Source organism: Megascapheus bottae, chromosome 28 (genome assembly GCF_031878675.1).
Source record: "Megascapheus bottae isolate mThoBot1 chromosome 28, mThoBot2.hap1, whole genome shotgun sequence".
Classification (NCBI taxonomy): domain Eukaryota; kingdom Metazoa; phylum Chordata; class Mammalia; order Rodentia; family Geomyidae; genus Megascapheus; species Megascapheus bottae.
In genome coordinates, this window is record NC_143536.1 from 14,445,504 (window position 1) to 14,467,526 (window position 22,023).

At 49.0% G+C, this 22,023-nt stretch overlaps 1 protein-coding gene across 1 annotated transcript; it reads left to right on the forward strand.

Moving 5' to 3' along the window:
• Positions 1-20,206, forward strand: Ppm1f (protein phosphatase, Mg2+/Mn2+ dependent 1F). Its single transcript, XM_090320547.1, has 7 exons — positions 1-249; positions 6,530-6,675; positions 11,356-11,558; positions 13,232-13,420; positions 16,521-16,664; positions 18,144-18,237; positions 19,165-20,206. Exons 1-7 carry the CDS (start codon positions 47-49, stop codon positions 19,542-19,544), a joined length of 1,359 nt encoding a protein of 452 aa, XP_090176673.1. The 5' UTR covers positions 1-46; the 3' UTR covers positions 19,545-20,206.
• The last annotated feature ends 1,817 nt before the right edge of the window (positions 20,207-22,023 follow it).

The window sequence follows — 22,023 nt, forward strand, 5'->3', positions numbered from 1 at the left end:
GCTCCACACTCGACAGCCCCCACTCCCTCCCCGGGATGCTCTGGGAATGGCTTCTGGAACTCCACAGAACAGCAGCCCAATGGCCTGTGGCGCAGAGATCACAGGCTTCCTGGATGCATTTCTCCGAGACTTTACAGCCCCGCTGAGCCCAGAGAGCCCTTTGCCATGGAAGGTCCCTGGGGCAACGCTCAGCCAAGAAGAGGTGGAGGGGGAGCTGGCTGAGCTGGCAGTGACTTTCCTGAGCAGCAGGTAGGCTTGTGCCATACCAGAGGGGAGTGGCTGGGTTGGGCGAGGAGCAGGGAGTGATGTGTCTGTCGTTTGTTGACTTTAATCCACATTGCAGCAGTACATCTGTGTTCCCCCCCATCCACACTGCAAACCCCCCAGTGAAGGCCCTGAAATCACGAATAATACCAAGCCTTATCACTGAATGTCTTCCCCTCTTAGCTAAGCACTTAGTACACTGTGGCTCTAACTGGCAATTAGAAGTGCAAAAACAAAACTAGCATGGATTTCTCCTCCTTGGTAATGACACAGATTTTCTTCTTAGGGTAAATCTTAGCAGCTGTAACACAGGGTTTGGTTTCTTATTTTCCTTAAGTCAAAAGCCTTCACCTCCTCGATTCAAGTACTTGATAGCTTCTCTTCAACCTATCTGAATTGCTAGTGTCATTATTCATGATTTAGAGCCATTACTAACTAAGTGAAATCCAGTTTCTTTGAGTACCAGGATATTTCATTTAGTAACCAAGACAGCTGCTAAGTGACTAATGAGCAGGTGGCACTGACAGCATGGATACACTGGAAAAATGGGTGATTTGTACACATGATACAAGTTTCTTTCCCACTACTCAAAACAGTACACAGCTTAAAAACTACAGATTGTAGCCAGGTACTAGTGAGCTGTAGTCCTAACTACTCAGGTGGCTGGGAGCTGAGGATTATTTATTTTCAGACTGTTGTTGACTGCAAGTAATTGAAGTGGCACAAAGTGAAACTGTGAATTTGGAGGGATTGCTCTATTGCCTTCCTCTGTCTGCTGTCTTAACACAGACTGGATGGCTTAGTACAAAAGAAACTTGGCCTCCATTTCTGAGGGCCCAAAGTCCAGGATCGAGGTATGTGCACAGAATCTTGTTCTCTTAAGAGCCGTAGGGGAGAATCATTCTAGGCCTTTATCTTCCCATCAGGTGTCAACTTGTTAGTGTTCCTTGGCTTATAGACTTAGCTCTCTGATCTCACTTTCATTGTCACCTTTGCTGTCCCTGGCTGTGTGTCTGAAGCCTTGCTGCTTCTGAAGATGGTAGTCATATTGGCTTGTAAGCTCTTCTTCTTTCCTACTGCTGTAGGAAATCTACAGACTACATGTGCAAATCTGTAAACTACAAAGGCTATAATTCCAGATAAGGTCCCATTCTGAGCTACTATAATAGACGAGGACTTTGCCATATTTGGGGGTAGGGAGGCAGAGGGCACAGTGGAATGTTGAATGCTAAGATCTATTTCTGTAGCCAAGAATGTAGAGGTAAGTGGGCAAAGAGACTGGGTTAAGGCGTCGTAGGCCGAGCTGGGCTACACAGCTCTCTAACAACCACATGTTGAGAGGGAGCTGGGGTTGTCCCCATGTGACAAGTGAGGAAACAGAGGCATAGAAAAGTGCTACCAGCCCTGCAGTCTTCAGGGAAGATGGACAACAGTGCATCTCCTAGGCTAACCTCAGCCCTGCCTCACAAAAACCATGACACCAACACCCCTTTTCATTTATTCGTTCACTCTGAAAGTATTTGTCATATAAAAGACAGTGAAGGACAAGGTCTGGTTTTTTTTCCACAGTTCAGACAGCTGCAGATGTTTGGAATCTTGCTACTGTATCATACACAAGGGTTGTTCCATCCATGCTACAGAAGGCTGCTGTCTCCCTGTGAACCTCGCTCCTCTTCAAGAGGACAAGCCCAGTCCCTAGGCCCAGCAGCATTCATGAGTCGTCATTGTCGTCTTTTTTTTTTTGTCAGCCATGGGACTTGAACTCTGGGCCTGGGAGTTGTCCCTGAGCTCTTTAGCTCAAGGCTACTACCCTACCTCTTGAGCCACAGAGCCACTTCCTTCATTTCTGGTGGTTAATTGAATATAAGAGTTTCACGGACTTGGGCCGGGAGTTTGGCCTAGTGGTAGAGTGCTTGCCTGGCATGCACGAAGACCCGGGTTGGATTCCTCGGTAACCCACATACATAGCAAAAAGCCGGAAGTGGTGCTGAGGCTCAAGTGGTAGAGTGCTAGCCTTGAGAAAGTCCAAGGACAGTGCTCAAGCCCTGAGCCCAGGACTGGCAAGGAAAAAAAAAAAGTTTCACGGACTTTAGTGCCCACGCTGGCTTTGAACCGTGATCCTCGGATCTCAGCCTCCTGAGTAGGTAGGATTACAGGTGTGAGCCACTGTGCCTGGCTTTTTTTTTTTTAGCCTACATTAGTTATACAGAATATTCATCTTTTGCAAATCCCCTAAAGCCATCCCCTGCCTCTGTGGCTTTCCCTAACAGAGCCTCTGGCCTTGACTTGTCACTTTGCTTCCCTGAGCATGGTTTTTGCCTGCTTCTTGCCCAGCAGAGTGGAGAACTCAAGCCTTCCTGCAGTGTGGGAGCAGGCCTTTACTGAGCATATGGGCGGGTCTCCTCCACAGCCATGTCTACCCTGCAATCCATACTTGGCTTGGCTCAAGAGGCAGTGCTGTCCTGATGCCAGTAATTTGTACTTGTAATCCTAACTACTGAGGAGGCTGAGATCTGGGAATTATAATTCAGAGCCAGCCTTAACAGGAAAATCTATAAGACTATTATCTCTAATCAGCTACCAAAATAGTTGGGAGTAGAGCTATGGCTCAAGTGTTTGGAATGCTCATCTCAAGAAAAAAAAAAAAAAAAATCGGGAACAGCACACAGGTCCTGAGTTCAAGCTCCAGAACAGATACACAAAAAAGAGCAGTGTTAGCCGGGCACGAGCTCAAGGTCAGCACCCAGGCCCAGGGGTAGGACGGTAGCCTTAAGCTCAGGGACAGCACCCAGGCCAGAGATCAAACCCCGAGATCCCCCCCCCCCCAAAAAAAAAAGCTGTATTCCACGACCATGTGCCTGGAAGTAGGCACGTGCAAACAATATTGTTGACTTGTTTAAGTGAAATATTTTAGGGTCAGGTAGAATGAAGCAGATTGGTCTCTGGGGATGTCCCTGGCCTATCAGGATTGGTGCCATGAGCTATAAGTGGTGAGGGAAAGGCCCCTGAATAGTTCCTTCTCAAGGAGAGATAGCAGTAACACCTGGGAACAGGTGAGTAGGGACAGTTCCAGACAGGTACAGCAGCCACTGGGCCTTCCATGAAATGAGGAGAAGGAACATAGGCTTGGGGAGCTCACAGACAACTAGGAAGAAAGCTAGGCCCAGGAGGATGACAAGAGGACAAGGAAGAACAGATGGTATCTGGCTGCTAGGGTGACAAGGACACATGGCCTGAGCCAAAAAGTCCAGACTGGCGCTGAGCATTGGTGGCTACACCTATAAACCTAGTTACTGTGATTGCAGCCTAGGCAGGAAAGTCCATGAGACTCTTACCTCTAGTTAACCACCAAAAAGCCCAGAAGAACTGTAGTTTAAGTGGTAAAACATCCGCCTTGAGCAAAAAACCTAAGGGATAGTACTCAGGCCCTGAGTTCAAGCCTGGCATCAATAATAATAGTAATAATAATAAAATATATAATTTATCAGGCTGGATCCCGGGGGTTCACAGGACATCTCAGCCAGGGAACTAGGCAGAAAAGAGCCAAGATAGTTTAGTAGGGCCTTGAAGGGGCTCTAGTGTGAATCTTAAGTCTCTGGGTGTAGGGGTACAACAAGGAGACTTTGAGCATGCCTGAGTTAGAAGGGGCTAGGGTTACTTTACAACAGTGACATGAGGAAAAGTTCTGTCAAGGCATCTGCAGTGGCTGACAACAGAAGGGTTGAGCAGGGGTTACGGCTTAGAGACTGAGATGAAGAATCTTGGGCAGTAGAGTTTGGATAGGATGAAGGAGGAGTCAAAGCCCCCCCCCCCTTGCTTAGTCTGGACTATGGACTATATATCCATCTTATCAAAACTTCAAATGTGTAGTCTTTTTTTTTTTTTTTTTAATTGGTCATAGAGCTTGAACTCAGGCCCTGGGGTTTGTCTCTGAGCTGTTTCTGCTCAAGGCTAGCACACTATCTCTTTAAATCATGGCACCACTTCTGATTTTTCTCTTGGTTAATTGGAGATAAGAGTTTCACCGACTTTCTCATTCCAGCTGATTTTGAACTGTGATTCTCAGATCTCAGCCTCCTGAGTAGCTAAGATTACAAGCATGAGCCACCAGCCCCCAACTGAGGTCTAAGGTTCATAGTTCAAAGCCAACCCAGTCCTTAACCACCAGAAAACCAGAAATAGAGCTGTGGCTCAAAGTGGTAGAGCACTAGTCTTAAGCACAAAAACTAAAGGACAACACCCAGGCCCTGAATTCAAGCCCCAGAACCCATCCCACCTCACCCCCCAAAAAAAGTTTATTTTTAGTCATCTTAATAGAGTTAAGTTATTGTCTCTCTTCATGCAGACATGAGTACTCCTTCATAAGTGCATTCTGTGTCCACACATGCATAAGCCAATACTTCTATTGATCGGTGCCTCACACACCCTCACACTCTTTTCCATCCACACAGACCCACTGAGGCTCTTTTTCAGATCTTAAATGGTGTCCTCAGACCCTATAGAAGTTAGATCCTGAAAGCTCTGCTTGTTTGAGGTCCTGTCTCCCTTTGTTATTGATGGCAGTTTCGTGGTCATAGGTTTAGTTCCTGCAGCAGCTGCATGCCTTCCAGAGCAGTTATTTAGATGCAGTTTTCATCTCTCCTGCTGAACTTCCCTGCCCCAGGTAGCTGGTATTTCTTGGGTACCTAGGCCATTCCCTGGAACTTTTCTGGCTGGCCTTCTGGTACAGTGCTGAGACTCGAGGCCTTCATAGTAGAGCCATGGGGTGGGTCCTTGGATTTAGCATCCAGGAAAAGGATGCTGGAGGCCCAAGGCCAAGCATTGTCTGATTCTACAGGGCCGGAAGCTGCCTCCCTGCCCCCACTAGCAACTGCAGCAGGGAAAGAGTGGGCAGGAAGCTAAAGCATGACCTCACAGAGCCAAGGAGAACAGGGCCCTTTTTAGCGTGTGGAATGGGAAAACCCAGTGGTTGGCAGGAAATGTCAGACCGGAGGAACTCATTTCTCATGTCTTGGCTTGCTTACCTGCTTTTTTTTTTTTTAATTTTTTTTCTTTTTTGGTGGGGAGTGGAGGGTGGAGTGGGCGGAATCAAATCGATAGCCTTGTACATGCTGTGTAAGTGCTCTGAGCCACACCCTATGCAGGGTGGTGGTTTTGTCAGATGTTTCTACCTTAAATCACTCTCATTTAAAGTATTAGTTCATCCCAATCGATTCCAAGCACCATCTGCAAAGCCTTCACATACTCTGGCCCCACAGGACATGACCCATCAGCCAGGCTACTAGAAGGTTCTTGTCCTCTTGTTAAAGCCAGAGTATCATCCTTGCAATGAATCACTCGGCTGCCCCCAAGCAAAATCCCATCTGGCACAGCCTTGGAGGGGACCCCACCCCCAGGCAAGGAGGCAGATTCAGGGTTGTAAAGTCCCCTAGAGTCTGTAGGGGCTGAAGGAAGGCTGATCCATTCTGCTCAGAAAAGCCAGAGAGAGAGTGTCTGAGGAAGTGGAATGAATGTGTGCAGAGTCCCAGAGGCACAGAGCCCATGGGTGGGGCAGGATGGGCATGGATGCCCTCAGGCCATCCTCCTTGGCAACAGCAGGCTTCCATCTTCCCTCCATCTACCTATTCTGCCCAGAGGTGCCTGATACACGGTTGGCATTTCAACCCTTCCACTTGGCTTCAGGCTGGAGTGACTTTCCAGTCTACCCTACCTGTTTCTACTCAGTTCTTCAGCTCTGTTCTTGACCTTCAAAGCAGTCACCAAGTTTCATTTGTCAGAATTGTTCCCAGTGTGAGGCGGTAGCTCAGTGATCCCATTGGCTCATTCGCCACTTCACCAGCTGCTCCCTGGATGGGCCACGTCTCTCTTTCCTAGCTTTATCTCTTCCCAGATCTGCCCTGGCCATATTGCCCACTGAGGTCCCATTCTGTGGGTTGGAGTTTGAGCATGTGAATCTGGAAGGGTATACTTCAACTCATAACTCTCCTGGCACTGTTGATCCTCTTCCTTTATCAGCTTGAAAAGGAGGCTGATTTTGCCAACACCAAGGCTCACACTGGGCTCACACTGTGGCACCTTCTAAGCAGGTCCCTTTGGGTGATGTGTGTCTGCCGCTGGCTGTTGTGTGGATGTCTGTCCCAGCTCCCCCAGGACAACTGCCATGTTCTGTGACCCATAGTGGGATACCAGCCATCATCACCACCTCGAAAGAGTCCTCGGAGTGGGCGAGCCCCTCCCAACCTCACTTCTCATTTCCTGTCCCTAGAAATGCTCCGCCATCCGTTGCTGCAGCTCTGACCCACGAAGCCATTTCCCAGCTGCTACACACAGACCTTTCTGAATTTAGGAAGTTGCCCGAGCAGGAGGAGGAGGAGGAGGAAGAGGAGGCAGACGAGAAGCCTCCTGTGACCTGTGAGTTGCTTTCTTCTCAAGTGGTCTTGGGGCTCCTGAACACATCACCAGGGTAAGGGTATGAGCAATGTGTTGCTCCAAGTCAGAGGGGCAGGATCAAAGGGCAGAAAGAGGGGCCATGGCCTTTCCTGCCACTCAAGAGTCACCCAGTGAGACAGGGCCTCCTGGGTGCCATACTCCCTTTTTAGGTCTATCCTTAGGACTGGTCTGAATCAGTCTTGTCCTCTTTTATATGTGAGGAATCCAAGGTGACAGTTTGCAGTCAGGTGGTCAGATTGAAATACAGTCACTGTTTTCCCTCAGCTAACTGGAGCTCAGTCAACAGACTGAGGTGTCAGCCATCCACAGGGGCCGTATCATGGTCCAGGTGGTAGAAAATATGAGAGGAGACCCTTTGGTCTCAGCTCACTGGAGGCAAGATCATTAGGGGGAGCCCCTTAGTAATATCTGTGGCCTTCATGAGGTGGTGATACAGGCTCACCTGTCACCTCCTACTTCAGGACTGTCATTAGTGGGACCTGGCCCTGGCACCAGAAACACCACAGGTATGTTAAGAAGCCTGCAAAGCCATTTGACAGTCTGCTCATTAAGATGCAAGGCTCTTGTACTGCACAGCTTTTTTTAAATCTCCTAGTAATTGCTTTTGACTGTGTTTGACCAAGTTGTTCCTTCATGTTGGACCAAAGCTTCAGGAAGGGAAAGTGATTGACTGCAGGCAGATCCAGGAGGAGGTGTGTGGCTTTTTTTTTTTTTGCCAGTCCTGGGCTTGAGCTCAGGGCCTGAGCACTGTCCTTGGGCTTTCCTCAAGGCTAGAGCTCTACCCTGAGCCACAGCACCACTTCCAGCTTCTTTTCTATGTATGTGGTACCAAGGAATTGAACCCAGGTCTTCGTGCATGCTAGGCAAGCACTCTACCACTAGGCCAAACTCCCAGCCTGGCTTTTTTTTTTTTAGGTAGCAATTCACTTCTGCAACAGCAATCCCAGCAGTAGGAAGCAGATCTTGCCTTCCTTTCCCATTTCCTTCCTGTCTGTGTTCCTTTAAACTCGGTACTATCCCATGCATAGACGGAAAAACAAGATACAAACTGGAGGAAAAGAGAAAAGACACTCAAGGCCTCTGGCATCCTGTGTGCCAGGCCATTTCCCTCCTCTTCCTGGACCCTTTTGCCTTGGCTCCCAGCCCACCTTCCATCCGAGCACAGCCTTGTCTCCCTGCCTGGGAGACAGCTGTCCTCAATGACAGTCAGCCATTGTTCTCCACAAAGCCAGCAAGCTTCCGGCAGCGGGAGCTGCCACCAAGTGTCCACTTGGGGACAGGTGTCCACAAAGGGAACTCTCCCACCCCAGCCAACCCTGGCTGGTTCCTTTGTCTGTCCAGGCAGGAAACAGTGTCACCTGCTGGTGGGAAGGAGAACTGCCACGTAGCCAAGCCCTACACCTGGGGCCTGCAAGGAGGGAAGGGCTGGGAAATCACAGCTTGCCCTGCCCTGCCTGGCCCATGCTGTCTGCCCCAAAGCATATCATGCAGGCCTGGCCTAGCGGCCTTGATTACTCGTAGCAATAGATCATATACACAGTCTGTTATCTCCAACCCATTCTTGTACAGACTATATCAGGACAAGCATTTTGAGATTTACCACCGAAGTGCAGATACTCGTGAAGCCTCTGGCTTACCACTTCTCCTTGGTTATAGGTATTGTTATTGTTCTCTTGTGTTAGTTTGGTTTGGGGTATTTTTGTTGTTGCTGTTGTTATTGTTGTTTTGTGCCAGTACTAGAGCTTGAACTCAGGGCCAGAGCACTGTCGCTTAATTTTTCACTCTACCACTTGAGTCACAGCAACTCTTCCAGCTTTAAAGAAAATAAATAAATATATATATAGTTATGGTAAAGGTGATACACAGAAAGGTTACATAAGTCAGATAAAGAGTACATTTCTTGCCCAGCGTGATGGCTCATACCTGTAATCCTAGCTACTCAGGAGGCTGAGATCTGAGGATTGCAGTTCAAAGCCAGCCTAGGCACTAAAGTCTGTGAGACTCTTATCTCCAATTAACCACCAGAAAACCAGAAGTGGCACTGTGGCTCAAGTGGTAGAGTACTAGCCTTGAGCTGTAGAGCTCAGAGACAGCACCCGGGCCCAGAGTTCAAGTCCCATGACCAAAAAGAAGTACATTTCTTGCCAGGTGCTGGTGGTTCATGCCTATAATCCTAGCCACTCAGGAGACTGAGCTCTGAGGATCACTGTTCAAAGCCCGTCTGGACAGGAAAGTGTATGCAATTCTTATTCTCAGTTAACCATCAGAAAAATGAAAGTGGAAGCCAGGAGTAGTGGCTCTCGCCTATAATCCTAGCTACTCAGGAGGCTGAGATCTGAGGATCAAGGTTCAAAGCCAGCCCAGGCACTAAAGAAAACAGGAAGTGGGGCTTTAGTTCAAGGGATAGGGCAGTAGCCTTGAGCTGAAGAACTCAGGGACAGTGCCCAGGCCCAGAGTTCAAGCCCCATGACCAGTAAAGAAGGAAGGAAGGAAGGAAGGAGTAAATTTCTTTTTGGACAATATCATTCCTTCCTGTACTTCCAGCTTTTTTGCTGTTCAGTTGGAGATTTCCCGGGCTAGCTTTGAATTGGGATCCTCAGATCTCGGCCTCCTTAGTAGCTAAAATTACAGGCATGAGCAAACAGATCTCCTAAGGAAGTTTATAAAGCTCCATATCCACAGCTCTTGACCAGAGGAGCAGATAAGGCTCCAGTAACCTGACAACCCAGAATCACTACTTGAGCTTATCATCCTCGTTTATAACTGCCCTTTGGGCAAGATTCAAGCCCAAACACATAAGTGGAAGTAGCCGAGGAAAGGAAAGAGACAGCACAGGGACGGGTGCTCTCTACGTACTGTAAGCCTGGTAAGCACCAGTAATTTCCAGAGTGAGAAGGAGCCCACAGCAGCTTTCCAAGTGGTTTTCTGAGCAGAGGAGAGGGAGAGGAGGGCCTGGAGGCAGCACCAGGAGGCCTGGCTGAATGATGGCGTCTCTGATGCGAGCAGGGGATCTGTTAAGCTAAAGGTATATGGAGCTGCTGCCCCTGAGATAGGTCCAACCAAGTTGGCCCTTTATCCTCATCGGCACCCATATCCTCAGCCTGGCCGTGCCAGTCCCACAGTTTTTGTCAAGTCCTCAAAACAAGGCCTTGTCCTGGATATGGGAGCAGCAGTCAATGATAGACCTTACCCCAAACTTTATACAGGGTTCCCCTCAAATTCATCCTTCAGGGTCCTCCTGTGTTCCAGGGTACCAGCACATGGGCTCTTCTCCTGTGATGCCCTCTAGCTTCCAAGCTTTTTTTTTTTTCTTTCACAGTCACAACTCTGTGTGGGAACACTTTTTCTCCCAGTTCCCTGTGGCCTATGGCTATGGCCTGCAATACCCTTTTTCCTGTGACTTGACCTTGAATTCTATTTTTAAGGGACTGGTTCTGACTCACTTGTACCTTCCATGTGCACCTGAACTGGCCAGAACTGAAGTTCCAGGAGGGATGAGATTTGTTCATTGAAATGAAGGCCTGAAGGCAGAGCCCTTGGCATTTCCTTTGGACCTGGTCCTGGTTGATGTGTGCGTGCGTGCGTGCGTGTGTGTGTGTGTGTGTGTGTGTGTGTACCTGCCTGAAATTGAACCTGAACTCTGGGCTTGGGCACTGTTCCTTAGTCTTTAAGGCTCAAGGCTAGCACTCAAGCAAGAGCCACAGTTCTACTTCCAGCTTTTTGGTGGTTAATTGGAGATTAGAGGGCCACAGACTTTCATGCCCAGGCTGACTTTGAACAGATATCCTCAGATCTCAGCCTCCTGAGTAGCTAGGATTACAGGCATGAGCCACAAGTGCCCCGCTACATGTTTTAGTTGTTGTTGCTGCTTGTTTTTTTTGTTTGTTTTTAGGACGCAGGTTTCACTGGGATTTTGTTGGGCATCCCATTTGTTGTTACATTATAAACTATCCCCAAGTCCACAGGCTTCAAATGACAGTTTCCATATGTCTGCATTTTGGGAGCAGCTTAGGTAGGTGATTTTGTCCAGGCTCTCGTGAAGGTGTGGTCACATGGTTGCTGCTGCCTGGGGGAACTGCTCTCAAGACAATTCAATCACACAGCAGAGAGCATGCGTACAAGATAGTGTCCCAGACCACATGGAGTCACCTGCATTTTATTGCATTTGGTAGAAGCAGTTCACAAAGCTGTGCATTCAGAGTTGCTAGGCAGGTATTCTACCACCGAGCTATGCCTTTCACCCTTGCAAAAATCTTAATTCTTCATCAAGAGACTGGACCAAAGTTGAATTATTCTTCTGTCATTAGATATATAGCATTTTTAATTAATGGACAATTTTAAATGGTTCTGTATTTTATCTTTATTTTTGTAGTACTGATTATTTCCTTGTGGCAGTCTATGAATGGAACTACTCCATTGGAGGCCAGGTGACTTCTGAGTACATATCGTCAAACCAAAAATGTCTGTCTAGCTAACAACAGGCTGTAGTGCATAGTTTTGTATGTTGACACACGAAGTGATTGGTTGATAGAATCTTCTGGAAAACTGGAAGTAGCAGGAAAAGCATTTGTTCAGGGGGCCCATAAGCTGCAGTTGGACTGGTCTGTACATCCCTAACCATTCTTCTCTCCTGCTCATCAGTACTTGATGCCAAAGGCCTGACACGGAGTTTCTTCAACCAACTCTGGGAAGTATGTGGCCAGTGGCAGAAGCAGTTGCCATTGATGGCCCAGACCCCACCACGGCAGAGGTTGGTCTCCATCCACGCCATCCGGAACACTCGCCGCAAGATGGAAGATCGGCATGTGTCCCTTCCTTTCTTCAATCATCTCTTTGGCTTCTCAGTGAGTCCAGGGGCTGGCCCCGTCCTGCACAGGGTGGCACCGGGAGGGGGGGGGGGGCTGAGCAGGAGGTGGGAACCCTGGGTGCCAAGAAGAGCAGCTAGTCAAAGCTGAGCCAGAGGAACTACTTCTTAGCTGCTGTCTAAGACCAAGATATTTGGTGGCTGGTTCCCTGGGAAATCTGGAGGGTAATTCATAGCACTGGCACCTTTGGGCCAGGCCACCAATCCCCTTGAATCCAAAGTACCAGTAGCTTATGCCTGTAAGCCTAGCTACTCAGGAAGCTGAGATCTGAGGATCAGGGTCCGAAGCCAGCCTGGACAAGAAAGTCCGTGAAACCCTTTATTTTTGGTCAGTTGTGGGGCTAGAACTGAAATCATGAGTGTTATCTCTGAGCCTTTTTTGCTCAAGACTAGCCTGTTTGAGCCACAGTTCTGTTACTTCTTTTTGAGTAGTTAGTTGACGATTAGAATCTTACACACTTTCTTGCACAGGCTGGCTTTGAACCACAATCCTCGGATCTCAGCCTCCTGAGTAGCTAGTGTTACAGGTGTGAGCCTCCAGCACCCAGCTATCCGTAAGACTTTTATCTCCAATGAATTGCAAAAAAAAAGCCATAAGTGGCCCTGTGGCTCAGTGGCTAGAGCACTTAACTAACCTTGAGCAAAGGTTGAAGCACAAGGACAGAGCCCAGACCCTGAGTTCAAGCCCAGGTCTGGGGCTGGGGGAGAAAAAGCAACAGTTGGCCCATGCCTGATAGGAGGCTTAGTGCCAAGTTCAGACTTGTTTTGCTGGGCCCTGCGCAGCCCCCACCCTCAGGAGCCATCTGTAACATCTCAATTCATTTTGTCTGTAACCATCTTAGATAGCTGGCAAAGCCCAGACTCCTGGAATCCCTGAGGCCTAACAGGCATGCTTGAGCCAGGTTGACTGGTGTGATGGTGGTGAAAGCCATGTTGGGTTCTTTCAGACTTAACCTATCTCTGCTGACTATAAGAGAAAACCCGAGGGGCTGGGAGTTTGGCCTAGTGGTTAAAGTGCTTGCCTAGCATGCATGAAGACCCGGGTTCGATTCCTCAGTACCACATACATAGAAAAAAGCCAGAAGTGGTGCTGAGACTCAAGTGGTAGAGCTCTAGCCTTGAGAAAGTCCAAGGACAGTGCTCAGGCCCTGAGCTCAAGCCCAGGACTGGCAAAAAAAAAAAAAAAAAAAAAAAAGAGAGAAAACCCGAGACTGAGTCATTTATAAATTGAAATTGGGTGGGGGGGGATGTGTTCTTACAATTCTAGAAACTGAGAGGGGCCCTCATCTATTGAGATTTTTATTGGTGGGGACTGCAGAGTCCTAAAGCACAATGTCAGCACTGTTGAGACAAAAGAGGTTGCCAAAGAGAGCCCTCTCTTTTCTAACAAAACCACTCCCTTGGTAATGCATTCATTCGTAAGTAGATCAATCCCAATTACTTCTCAAAGTCCCACCTCCAGATATCATCAGCCTTGGGAGAGTAATTTCCAGCACAGGAATTCTGGGAGGCAAACATGGAAACTATAACACGACTTCAGTCAGTGCCAAGGCTGCACCCCCTCCCCCACCACCCCTCCCCACCAGGTGATAGCAACTGGGCCAGGGAGGTACAAAGCCAGCCATCTGTGACTCCCACCGCCTTCCCCACCAGGACTCGGTGGATCGTGCCTACTTCGCGGTGTTCGATGGTCATGGAGGTGTGGATGCGGCGAGATACGCCGCTGTTCACGTGCATGTCATCGCTGCCCGCCGGCCGCAGCTGCCCACGGACCCTGCTGCAGCCCTCAAAGAAGCCTTCCAGCTCACCGATGACATGTTTCTCTGGAAAGCCAAGCGAGAGGTAAGAACCAGCAGCCAGATCTCAAGGAGGTTAGGGGACTAATAGCATTTAGCGCATCAGAGAGCCGTGGCTTCTGCAGAGGAAAGGAAAGGGAAGTAGTTGGTGATCTGGGGTGATCCTTACAGGATATTGTTGGGGGCTATGCCATTTCATTCTTTCTAGAGGGAGGGACTCATTTTTGCCTTTCGGTTCTGGAGGAATTAAGGTCATGAGGTAATGTGCTTGCTGGCAGAATCCCAAAGTGGCTCAGAGCATCACGTAACAAGACAGAGTAAATGTTTGTGTGTTGTGCTACAGGTGGTGGTGGTGGTGGTGTCTACCTGTAGTCTGTCTTCTGGTCTCCTTCCCTCTCCTTATAAAGCACCAGATTCCGGGGTGGGAGTTTGGCCTAGTGGTAAAGTGCTTGCCTAGCATGCACGGAGACCCGGGTTCGATTCCTCGGTACCCCACATACATAGCAACAAAAAACGGAAGTGGTGCTGAGGCTCAAGTGGTAGAGTGCTAGCCTTGAGAAAGTCCAAGGGCAGTGCTCAAGCCCTGAGCCCAAGTGCAGGACTGGCAAAAATAAATAAATAAAGCACCAGATTCCACCCCTATGACCGTATCCAACCCCAGTCCCCTCCCAAAGACACTCCCTCTAAATATCATAGTTGGATTGAGTTTCCAGATACCTTACCATGGGAATCAAATTTCAACACACAAAGCCTTGGGGCACACTCTATCTCCAAATCTTAGCACCTCTGAAACAGCATGCCAAGCCCCCAGCAATATAGACTTGAAAATAGATCTTCTGTAGATCATGGAAGGAAGAACCACCTGTTTCTTTTTGCCCAAGGCTAGCACTCTACCACTTGAGCTATAACACCACTTCCAGCTTTTTTTGTTTTTGTTTTTTGCACTCTACCACTTGAGCCACAGCACCACTTCCGTCTTTTTTTTTTCTATGTATATGGTCCTGAGGAATCGAACCTGGGTCTCTGTGCATGCTAGGCAAGCACGACCACTCTACCAAACTCCTAACCCCCCAGCTTTTTTTATGTAGTGCAGAGGAATTGAGCCCAGGGCTTCGTGGATGTTTGGCAAGCACTATACCACTAAGCCACATTCCCAGCACCCCACTTGTTTTAAAATCTGGCTCACACTTATAAACCTAGCTACTGAGATCTGAGGACTGCAGTTCAAAAGCCAGCCCAGGCAGGGAAGTCCTTGAGACGCTTAGCTTCAATGAACCACCTAAAAGTCAGAAGTAGAGCTCTGGCTGAAGTGATAGAGTACTAACTTTTTACAAAAAAGGCCATGGATGGGCCGGGAGTTTGGCCTAGTGGTTAAAGTGCTTGCCTAGCATGCATGAAGACCGGGGTTCGATTCCTCGGTACCCCACATACATACCAAAAAGCCGGAAGTGGTGCTGAGGCTCAAGTGGTAGAGCTCTAGCCTTGAGAAAGTCCAAGGACAGTGCTCAGGCCCTGAGCTCAAGCACAGGACTGGCAAAAAAAAAAAAAAGGCCATGGACAGTGCCCAGGCCCTGATCTCAAACCCCAGGACAGGCACCAAGATGTATATGTGGGTGTGGGTGTGGGTGTGTACTTCTGATTTTGGTTTAATCAGATATGGAAAAGTGACAGGAACCTGGAGAGATTTTATTGCTTATAGCTGCCAAGAGGAATAGGCCTACATGCCATACAGAGCCACACGGAGAGGTGCCATGGCTGGTTAGGAAGAAAGGGAAATAGACAAGCATGGCCCAGGGCCGGGAGTTTGGCCTAGTGGTTAAAGTGCTTGCCTAGCATGCATGAAGACCCAGGTTCGATTCCTTGGTACCACATACATAGAAAAAAGCCGGAAGTGGTGCTGAGGCTCAAGTGGTAGAGCTCTAGCCTTGAGAAAGTCCAAGGACAGTGCTCAGGCCCTGAGCTCAAGCACAGGACTGGCAAAAAAAAAAAAAAAAAAAAGCATGGCCCATTCAGTAGGCCCAGCCAAGCACCAGCAAAATCAGAATTGGAGAGTTTGAATAATTCTGAGCTACCAGAGTAATCTCGAGCTTGCAGTCACCAGCTGAAGCCACCAGGGCAGGGAAGACTTTTGCCTACTATGCAAAGGGAGTACGTATTTGGGGCATGAGCTCCAAACCAGCTGGCCAACCTGTGAAAGGTACACTCACAGCTGACATGCTGAGTCTAGGACTTAGCTAGCCATGGTGGAGCAGTCTCCAGGATTATCAAGGCTCTAGATAGCAGTGAGTCATAAAGTTAAAAAAAACAATTGCAAAGTAGCCAGGTGCTGGTGACTCAACACCTATCATTCCAGCTCCAGAGGCTGAGATCTGAGAACCACAATTTGAAGCTAGCCCAGGCAGGAAAGTCTATAAGACTCTTATCTCCAATAAACACTTCAGAAAAGTCAGACGTGGTGCTATGGCTCAAGTGGTTGAACATTAGCAGAGTTTGAACTCAGGGCCTCACCCTTGTTTAGCTTGCTCGTTCATTCAACTAGCACTCTACCATTTGAGCCATGCTTCCAGCCCAGATTTTTTTTTTTTGCCAGTCCTGGGCTTGAGCTCAGGGCCTGAGCACTGTCCTTGGATTTTCTCAAGACTAGAGCTCTACCACTTGAGCCTCAGCACCACTTCTGGCTTTTTTTTCTATGTATGTGGTACCGAGGAATCGAACCTGGGTCTTCATGCATGCTAGGCAAGCACTTTAACCACTAGGCCAAACTCCTGGCCTTTTTTTTTTTTTTTTGCTAGTTAGAGACAGTCTTTCAGACTTTTCTGCCCAGGCTTGGTTCAAACCACAGTCCCCCAGATCTCACCCTCCTGAGTAGCTAGGATTACAGGCATGAGCCACCAAACAGCCAGCTTGTTGGATGAGCATGATCCTCCTGCCCTACTAGTAAGACAGTGTCATCACACCAGAAACTCCTTTCTGACCTGGGTCATCCCTGTCCCGCCTTCTGCACTTGCACACTCCCCTCCCACACTGCTTCCTGCCAGTACCGATGTGTGGGATCCATTCTCTCAGCAGAGCATAACCCTCCAGGATGAATGCTGGTCTCATGGTGGTTCTGTCATACCACGCTCATGCCACATCTCTCCCCACAGCGGCTACAGAGCGGCACCACGGGTGTGTGTGCACTCATTGCCGGAAAGACCCTGCACATTGCGTGGCTCGGGGACTCTCAGGTTCTCCTGGTGCAGCAGGGACAGGTGGTGAAGCTGATGGAACCACACAAACCTGAGCGACAGGTAAAGAACTCCTTGTGCTCAAGCCCAGGACCTGTTGTGCTGGGAACCCAAGCCTGGGCACCTCACAGAGAAACAGAATGTCAGGGAACCCCAACCAGAATTGTCTGGGTAAGTTAGACAGCACAGAGGGCCTTGGAAACTCACGGTGTTCCTACTGAGAGAGGCCTCTCCTGCCTGACCACGTGGCCAGGTATTGCAAATGAGCCCTTGGTGAGACGCCTGTGAGTCACAATGATATGGAGCCTGGGGTTCCAGGTGACAGCTGGATCTCCTCACCCAACAGAAGGCCCAGGCAGCTGGGCAGCCCAGCCTAGCCCAGATGCCTGTGAAGTATTCAAACAAGGAGTGGCCGGCCACAGAGCAAGAACCTGGAGGTGACTTTGCACTGAAATAGAAGGGCACCCGTCTTGAGACTTCAGTAGGCAGAAGCTACTCTGAGATCCTGGGGCCTGGTGTTTCACTTGGTTGAGCCTCATGTCCTTACCTGGATGTGAGAGTGACATTACTGCTCCGACCATGTGTCACCAACGGGTCTAGACTGCTTAGCTCCGACAGAGAAGCATGAGCTGGTGGCTCATGCCTGGAATCCTAACTACTCAGGAGGCTGAGATATGAGGATCAAGGTTCAAAGCCAGCCAGGGTAAAAAAAAAGTCCATGAGACTCTTATCTCTAATTAACCACCAGAAAACCAGAAGTGGAGCTATGTCCCAAAATAGTAGAGCATTAGCCTTGAGTGAAAAAGCTCAGGGGCAGAGCTCAGGCCCTGAGTTCAAACCCCACAACCAACAACAACAAAAAAGAATTTCTCCCTGAACTGGGACAAGGGACCACTTCTAGTGACAAGGATGTCCAACCTGCCAGATGAGAGCCTATCATTCCTGTTCTTTGGATGCCCAGTCTTTAGTGCCAGAATCTGGAGAGAGGCTTTGACTCTCCCAGCTCTAGTCATTCTTCTGCACAGCAGTATAGAGGAAGAGGGGGAGCTAATGCCCCTGTGTTTCTGCCCAACACTCTCCCCTGGGAACTCATAGGACCAAAGATTTTTCCATAAGACTTGTGGCTAGACTGAGTCTCTGTCCTCGCCATTTGGGAAGCCGTTGAGGCTAGAGCACTGTGGTCTTCTATTGTGGCAAGCAAAGACAGTGTCTGGGGGAAGCTCAGGAGAAGGAAGAAAGGAGTAGGCCCAGGTTTGCCTCTTAGGGCTAGCTCAGGCTTTGTAAGGCCTGTGCCATGTGGGGCTGTGATAAAAGTGGAGCATGGGCCTGGAGCAAAAAAGCTACTAGGCCCTAAAGCTTCTGAGTTCAAGCTCCAGTAGAGGCACATACCAAAAGAAAAAGGGAGAGGGAGAAGGAAGGAGGAAAGGGAGGGAGGGAAAGGAAGGGAAGCTAGCTCAATATTTTGGTTTATGCAGTGACATTGGGGCCCCCTGTCCCATGAAGTCACCCAGGACCCCTATCCTCCTCACTGTCTCCACACAGGATGAAAAGGCACGGATTGAAGCACTGGGTGGCTTCGTGTCCTTCATAGACTGCTGGAGAGTCAACAGGACCCTGGCTGTGTCCAGAGCTATTGGTAAGGGGGTTACAGAGCCTAACCCAGATGCAACCACAGGTCCACTCAGTAGTTTAGGAAAGTGTAAAGTGCCAAGAAGAATTTGCAGTTTAAGCTATTCACTGGTGTATCTCACCTGTAATCCTCGCTGTTCAGGAGTCTGAGATCTCTGTTGGAAGCCAGCCCAGGCAGAAAAATCTGTAAGACTCTTACTTATTAACCTCAAAAAAAGAAAAAAATTGCTGGAAGTAGAGCTGTGGCTCAAGTGGTAGAGGACTAGCTTACTCAGAGACAGCACCCAAACCCTGAGTTCAAGCTCCAACTGGAACAGAAACATACATACATACAGATAGACAGACATACAGACATACATACATATATACATTTGCAGTTTATAAATGCTGCTGGACTCTTATAAGGGTATGGCCTCCAATAAACCCCTGATAAATTGAAAATATTGTAAGTCCAAAATGTGTTTAAACCACCTAACCTATAGCAAGTATCAGTCTACAACAGAGTGCTAGAGCCCCTTTCTCTCAGGATTGGTGGGAACTGTACTTTGCAGTCAGTTCCCAGGACAGGGACAGTTTGTGTCTCTAGCTCAGGAAAAGGATCGCAAAGGATCAACCCTACCAGTGCCCCTCTCACCCTGCCAAGAGTCCCATCCTCCACTCCTTCCTTACAGCCCGCCCCAAGCCATCGCTATCCCTGTGTCACTGCACACCAGCAGTGGAGGGGCATGCAGAGCTGGCGCGAGAGCCCCCTCCATCTAGATAGAAACTAGGGGCTGGGCTCACAGCCACAGTGCTCCACCCTGAGCAAGGTGGGAAGCAGTAAGCAAGTTTGAATATGAGGATAACAGATCACCTTCCATGATGACAGGTAGTGAGGTTGGGCCCTGAGTGGATGGGAAGAAGCATCTGACACAGGCTCTTCCATCTCCTGCAGGGGACGCTTTCCAGAAGCCCTATGTGTCTGGGGAGGCAGATGCCGCCTCTCGGGAGTTGACCGGCTCTGAGGACTACCTGCTGCTCGCCTGTGATGGCTTCTTTGACGTTGTCCCCCACCAGGAAGTTGCTGGTCTCGTCTACAGTCACCTGGTCAAGCAGAAGGGCAATGGGTTCCATGTTGCTGAGGAGCTAGTGGCTGAGGCTCGAGAGCGGGGCTCCCGTGACAACATCACAGTCATGGTGGTCTTTCTCAGGGACCCTCAGGAGCTGCTGGAGAACAGGATCCAGGAGGCAGGGGACTCCAGGGCAGACATGAGAAGCCAAGACTCGCCCTCTGGCCTCTCAGAGCTTGAAGTCAACACTGCACAAAGAAGCTAGATGATCTAGGACGCCCCCCACCCCCAAACAACCCCTTCCTCTCCCTTGTGACTCTCCCCTTCAGAGGCCTTAGGACCTGACAGGCAATCGTGTGCAGGGAGTGCTCACTATACAGTGTTTCCCCAGCACCCAAGTTTATTGGGGTGCTTGCTACAGCCTGTCCCGATGACCTCAGAACTGCATCCTTCAGCACGTGGATCTCAGTAGAAAGCATAGGAAAAAAAAAAAAAAACTCACCAAAGAGCAAAGTGGAAAAGTGGCCTGGGACGTGGACCAGCGCTTGTCCACAACCTTCCATGAAGAGGAGGTGCTACTAGGGGCCGTAGACAGCTGGTGATGCCTGACCAGACACAGGGGGTGTACATGATTCATGGGAGGTGCATCCGTGGGGTTCAGGCAGATCCAGGAGGCCCAAGGAATCTTCAAGTAGATGCCAGGAGACGTCCTAGTAGGTAGACTGACCAGCTCAGTTTCTCCTGGCTTCTCATGGTAGTATGGCTGGGGCTAGAGAGGGTTCATATTGACCAGTAAGCCCAGCAGGTCCTGCTTAATCAAGCTGACTTCCCAAAGAGGAGAGAGTAGTCCTGAAGAAGCTACTGTACCTGGTAGCTCTGATACGTGAGGACCACCGGGCCTCTGGGCCTCTCTCCTCCTCTAGGACATCCTGAGGAGACGAGGCTCCGAGCTCACAGTGTCTTTCGTTTGTGTGTTTGAATTGATTCCAGGGAAAAGTCTTAATTCAGAAACAGTATTTCAGGTTTTAGCTCTTGGGTTTGTTTGTTTGTTTTGTTTATTTGTTTCAGTGCCAAGGTAACTCATGGTATTGTATAATTTAAGCAGAGCTTAGCATTTATTCTATTCCTTAGAAAACTTAAGTATTTACTTTTTTTTTTTACTGTTTTGTGGAAACATTTTTTTTTTTTTGCAGTATTACTGATTTTTTTTTTCCTAAATCAGGATTGAAGCAGAAACTTTACCAGGTGGTGTTAATAAGCCACTTAAGTGCCTTAAACTGCTTTGGGAGAAAGGAAATCCACTGGTCTGCCATAAATTCTGACAGGCCTGATGGTGTTCTCACAGAAGCAGCATTTGTTTTGTTAGGAAGACATGACTTGGGCTAGAAACCTTTCTAGAGCAGGGTTTCTTTTTTCTTTTTTTGTGATGCTGTGCACCCCCAAGAGTCTCTAAGGTGTTTAGTAGGAGCTATGGCTGTGATAAGCTAGGGTCTGGGCCCAGATTTTAAGGCTCTGGGTGTCTGATATCTGCCTCCTAGCACTCCATCTTCCCCCCTCCCACACTCCAGGCCCTGCCAGGCAAGTAGCCAAATGCCACTGGGACCATTACTATTTGATTGGAATGTTCCAGAATGTCTTTGTGTGTGTGATTTCATGGGTTCCCGTTGGGAAAATGTTTAATTAAGAGGTTCTGGCAAGCTCATAGGCAGCAAGTGTCTCCAGTGTCTGGCTGCCCTTGTCACTGCCAGCTCTTATCTGGGTTCTGTGCCTGGTGTCCATCCCCCACTGGGCTTTGCCCTGTAGCCTGACCAGCCGTAAAAGACACTGGAAAGGCAAAGCTCACAATCTGTGAGACTTCAAGGCCTCAAGGAGCTCATACAGCCCATGAAGCGTTGAAAACAGGATCAGCCAGGAAGCCAGACACTGAGGAGCAGGCAGAGGCTAGCAAGGCCAGAGAGCAACGGGCGTCTTAAGAGGGGTTTGGAGACCAGGCGAGAAGCTTAGCTTGAGTTTCCTATGGAGCTAATGTCCACCTGCAGGCTGTGGGGGCCCCAGGAAGGCCTATAGAGCTGTACCCCAAATGTCTGGGCCTTTTTCTCAGCTCACACAGATCAAGTTCACAAGTTCTCTCCTCCTGAGGCAAGTCCACTGTCCAGGAGGGAGGGAGCGAACCTGTTCTGCCCCTGTAGAGATGTTTACACCTCATCGTTAGTGCTCTCTCAGGATCTCCTGATAGCATCACGTTCACAGCTGGGCGCCAATGGCTCACACCTGTAATCCTAGCTACTCAGGAGGCTGAGATCTGAGTATTGCAGTTCAAAGCCAGCCTGGGCAAGAAAGTCCATAGGACTCTCTAATTAACCACCAGAAAACCAGAAGTGGAGCTGTGACTCAACGTGGTAGAGCACTAGACTTGAGCTGAAGAGCCCACACTTAGTTCAAGGCCCACAAATAACAAAAGACATTCCTTCAGAATGATTAGCCATGAACAACAACCAGGTATTTTTAGCCTAACCGAAGGGCCCACTGCCCTGTTGAGGCAAGAAGCGTAGGTCCGGCTTCCATCTCAGCACTGGGTTGGGCGAGACACAAGAATGTGGGTCCACTCTTCCCTGTGGCTCCATTCTGCCCGAGGCAGGGACCTTAACAGAAGTATTGACTTTTCTAGGGTTTGGGTTTGGGGGGGAGGGGGGGGTCCTTTGCTAATCTTATTCTGTTCATGGCTGTTGAAAGTAGAGTTTTAC

Coding starts and splice junctions, on each gene's coding strand:
- Ppm1f (XM_090320547.1), top strand. CDS start 47: ATGGCTTCTGGAACTCCACAGAACAGCAGCCCAATGGCCTGTGGCGCA. Junction 6,676..11,355: donor CGAGAAGCCTCCTGTGACCT/GTGAGTTGCTTT, acceptor CCTGCTCATCAG/TACTTGATGCCAAAGGCCTG. Junction 16,665..18,143: donor CACACAAACCTGAGCGACAG/GTAAAGAACTCC, acceptor GTCTCCACACAG/GATGAAAAGGCACGGATTGA.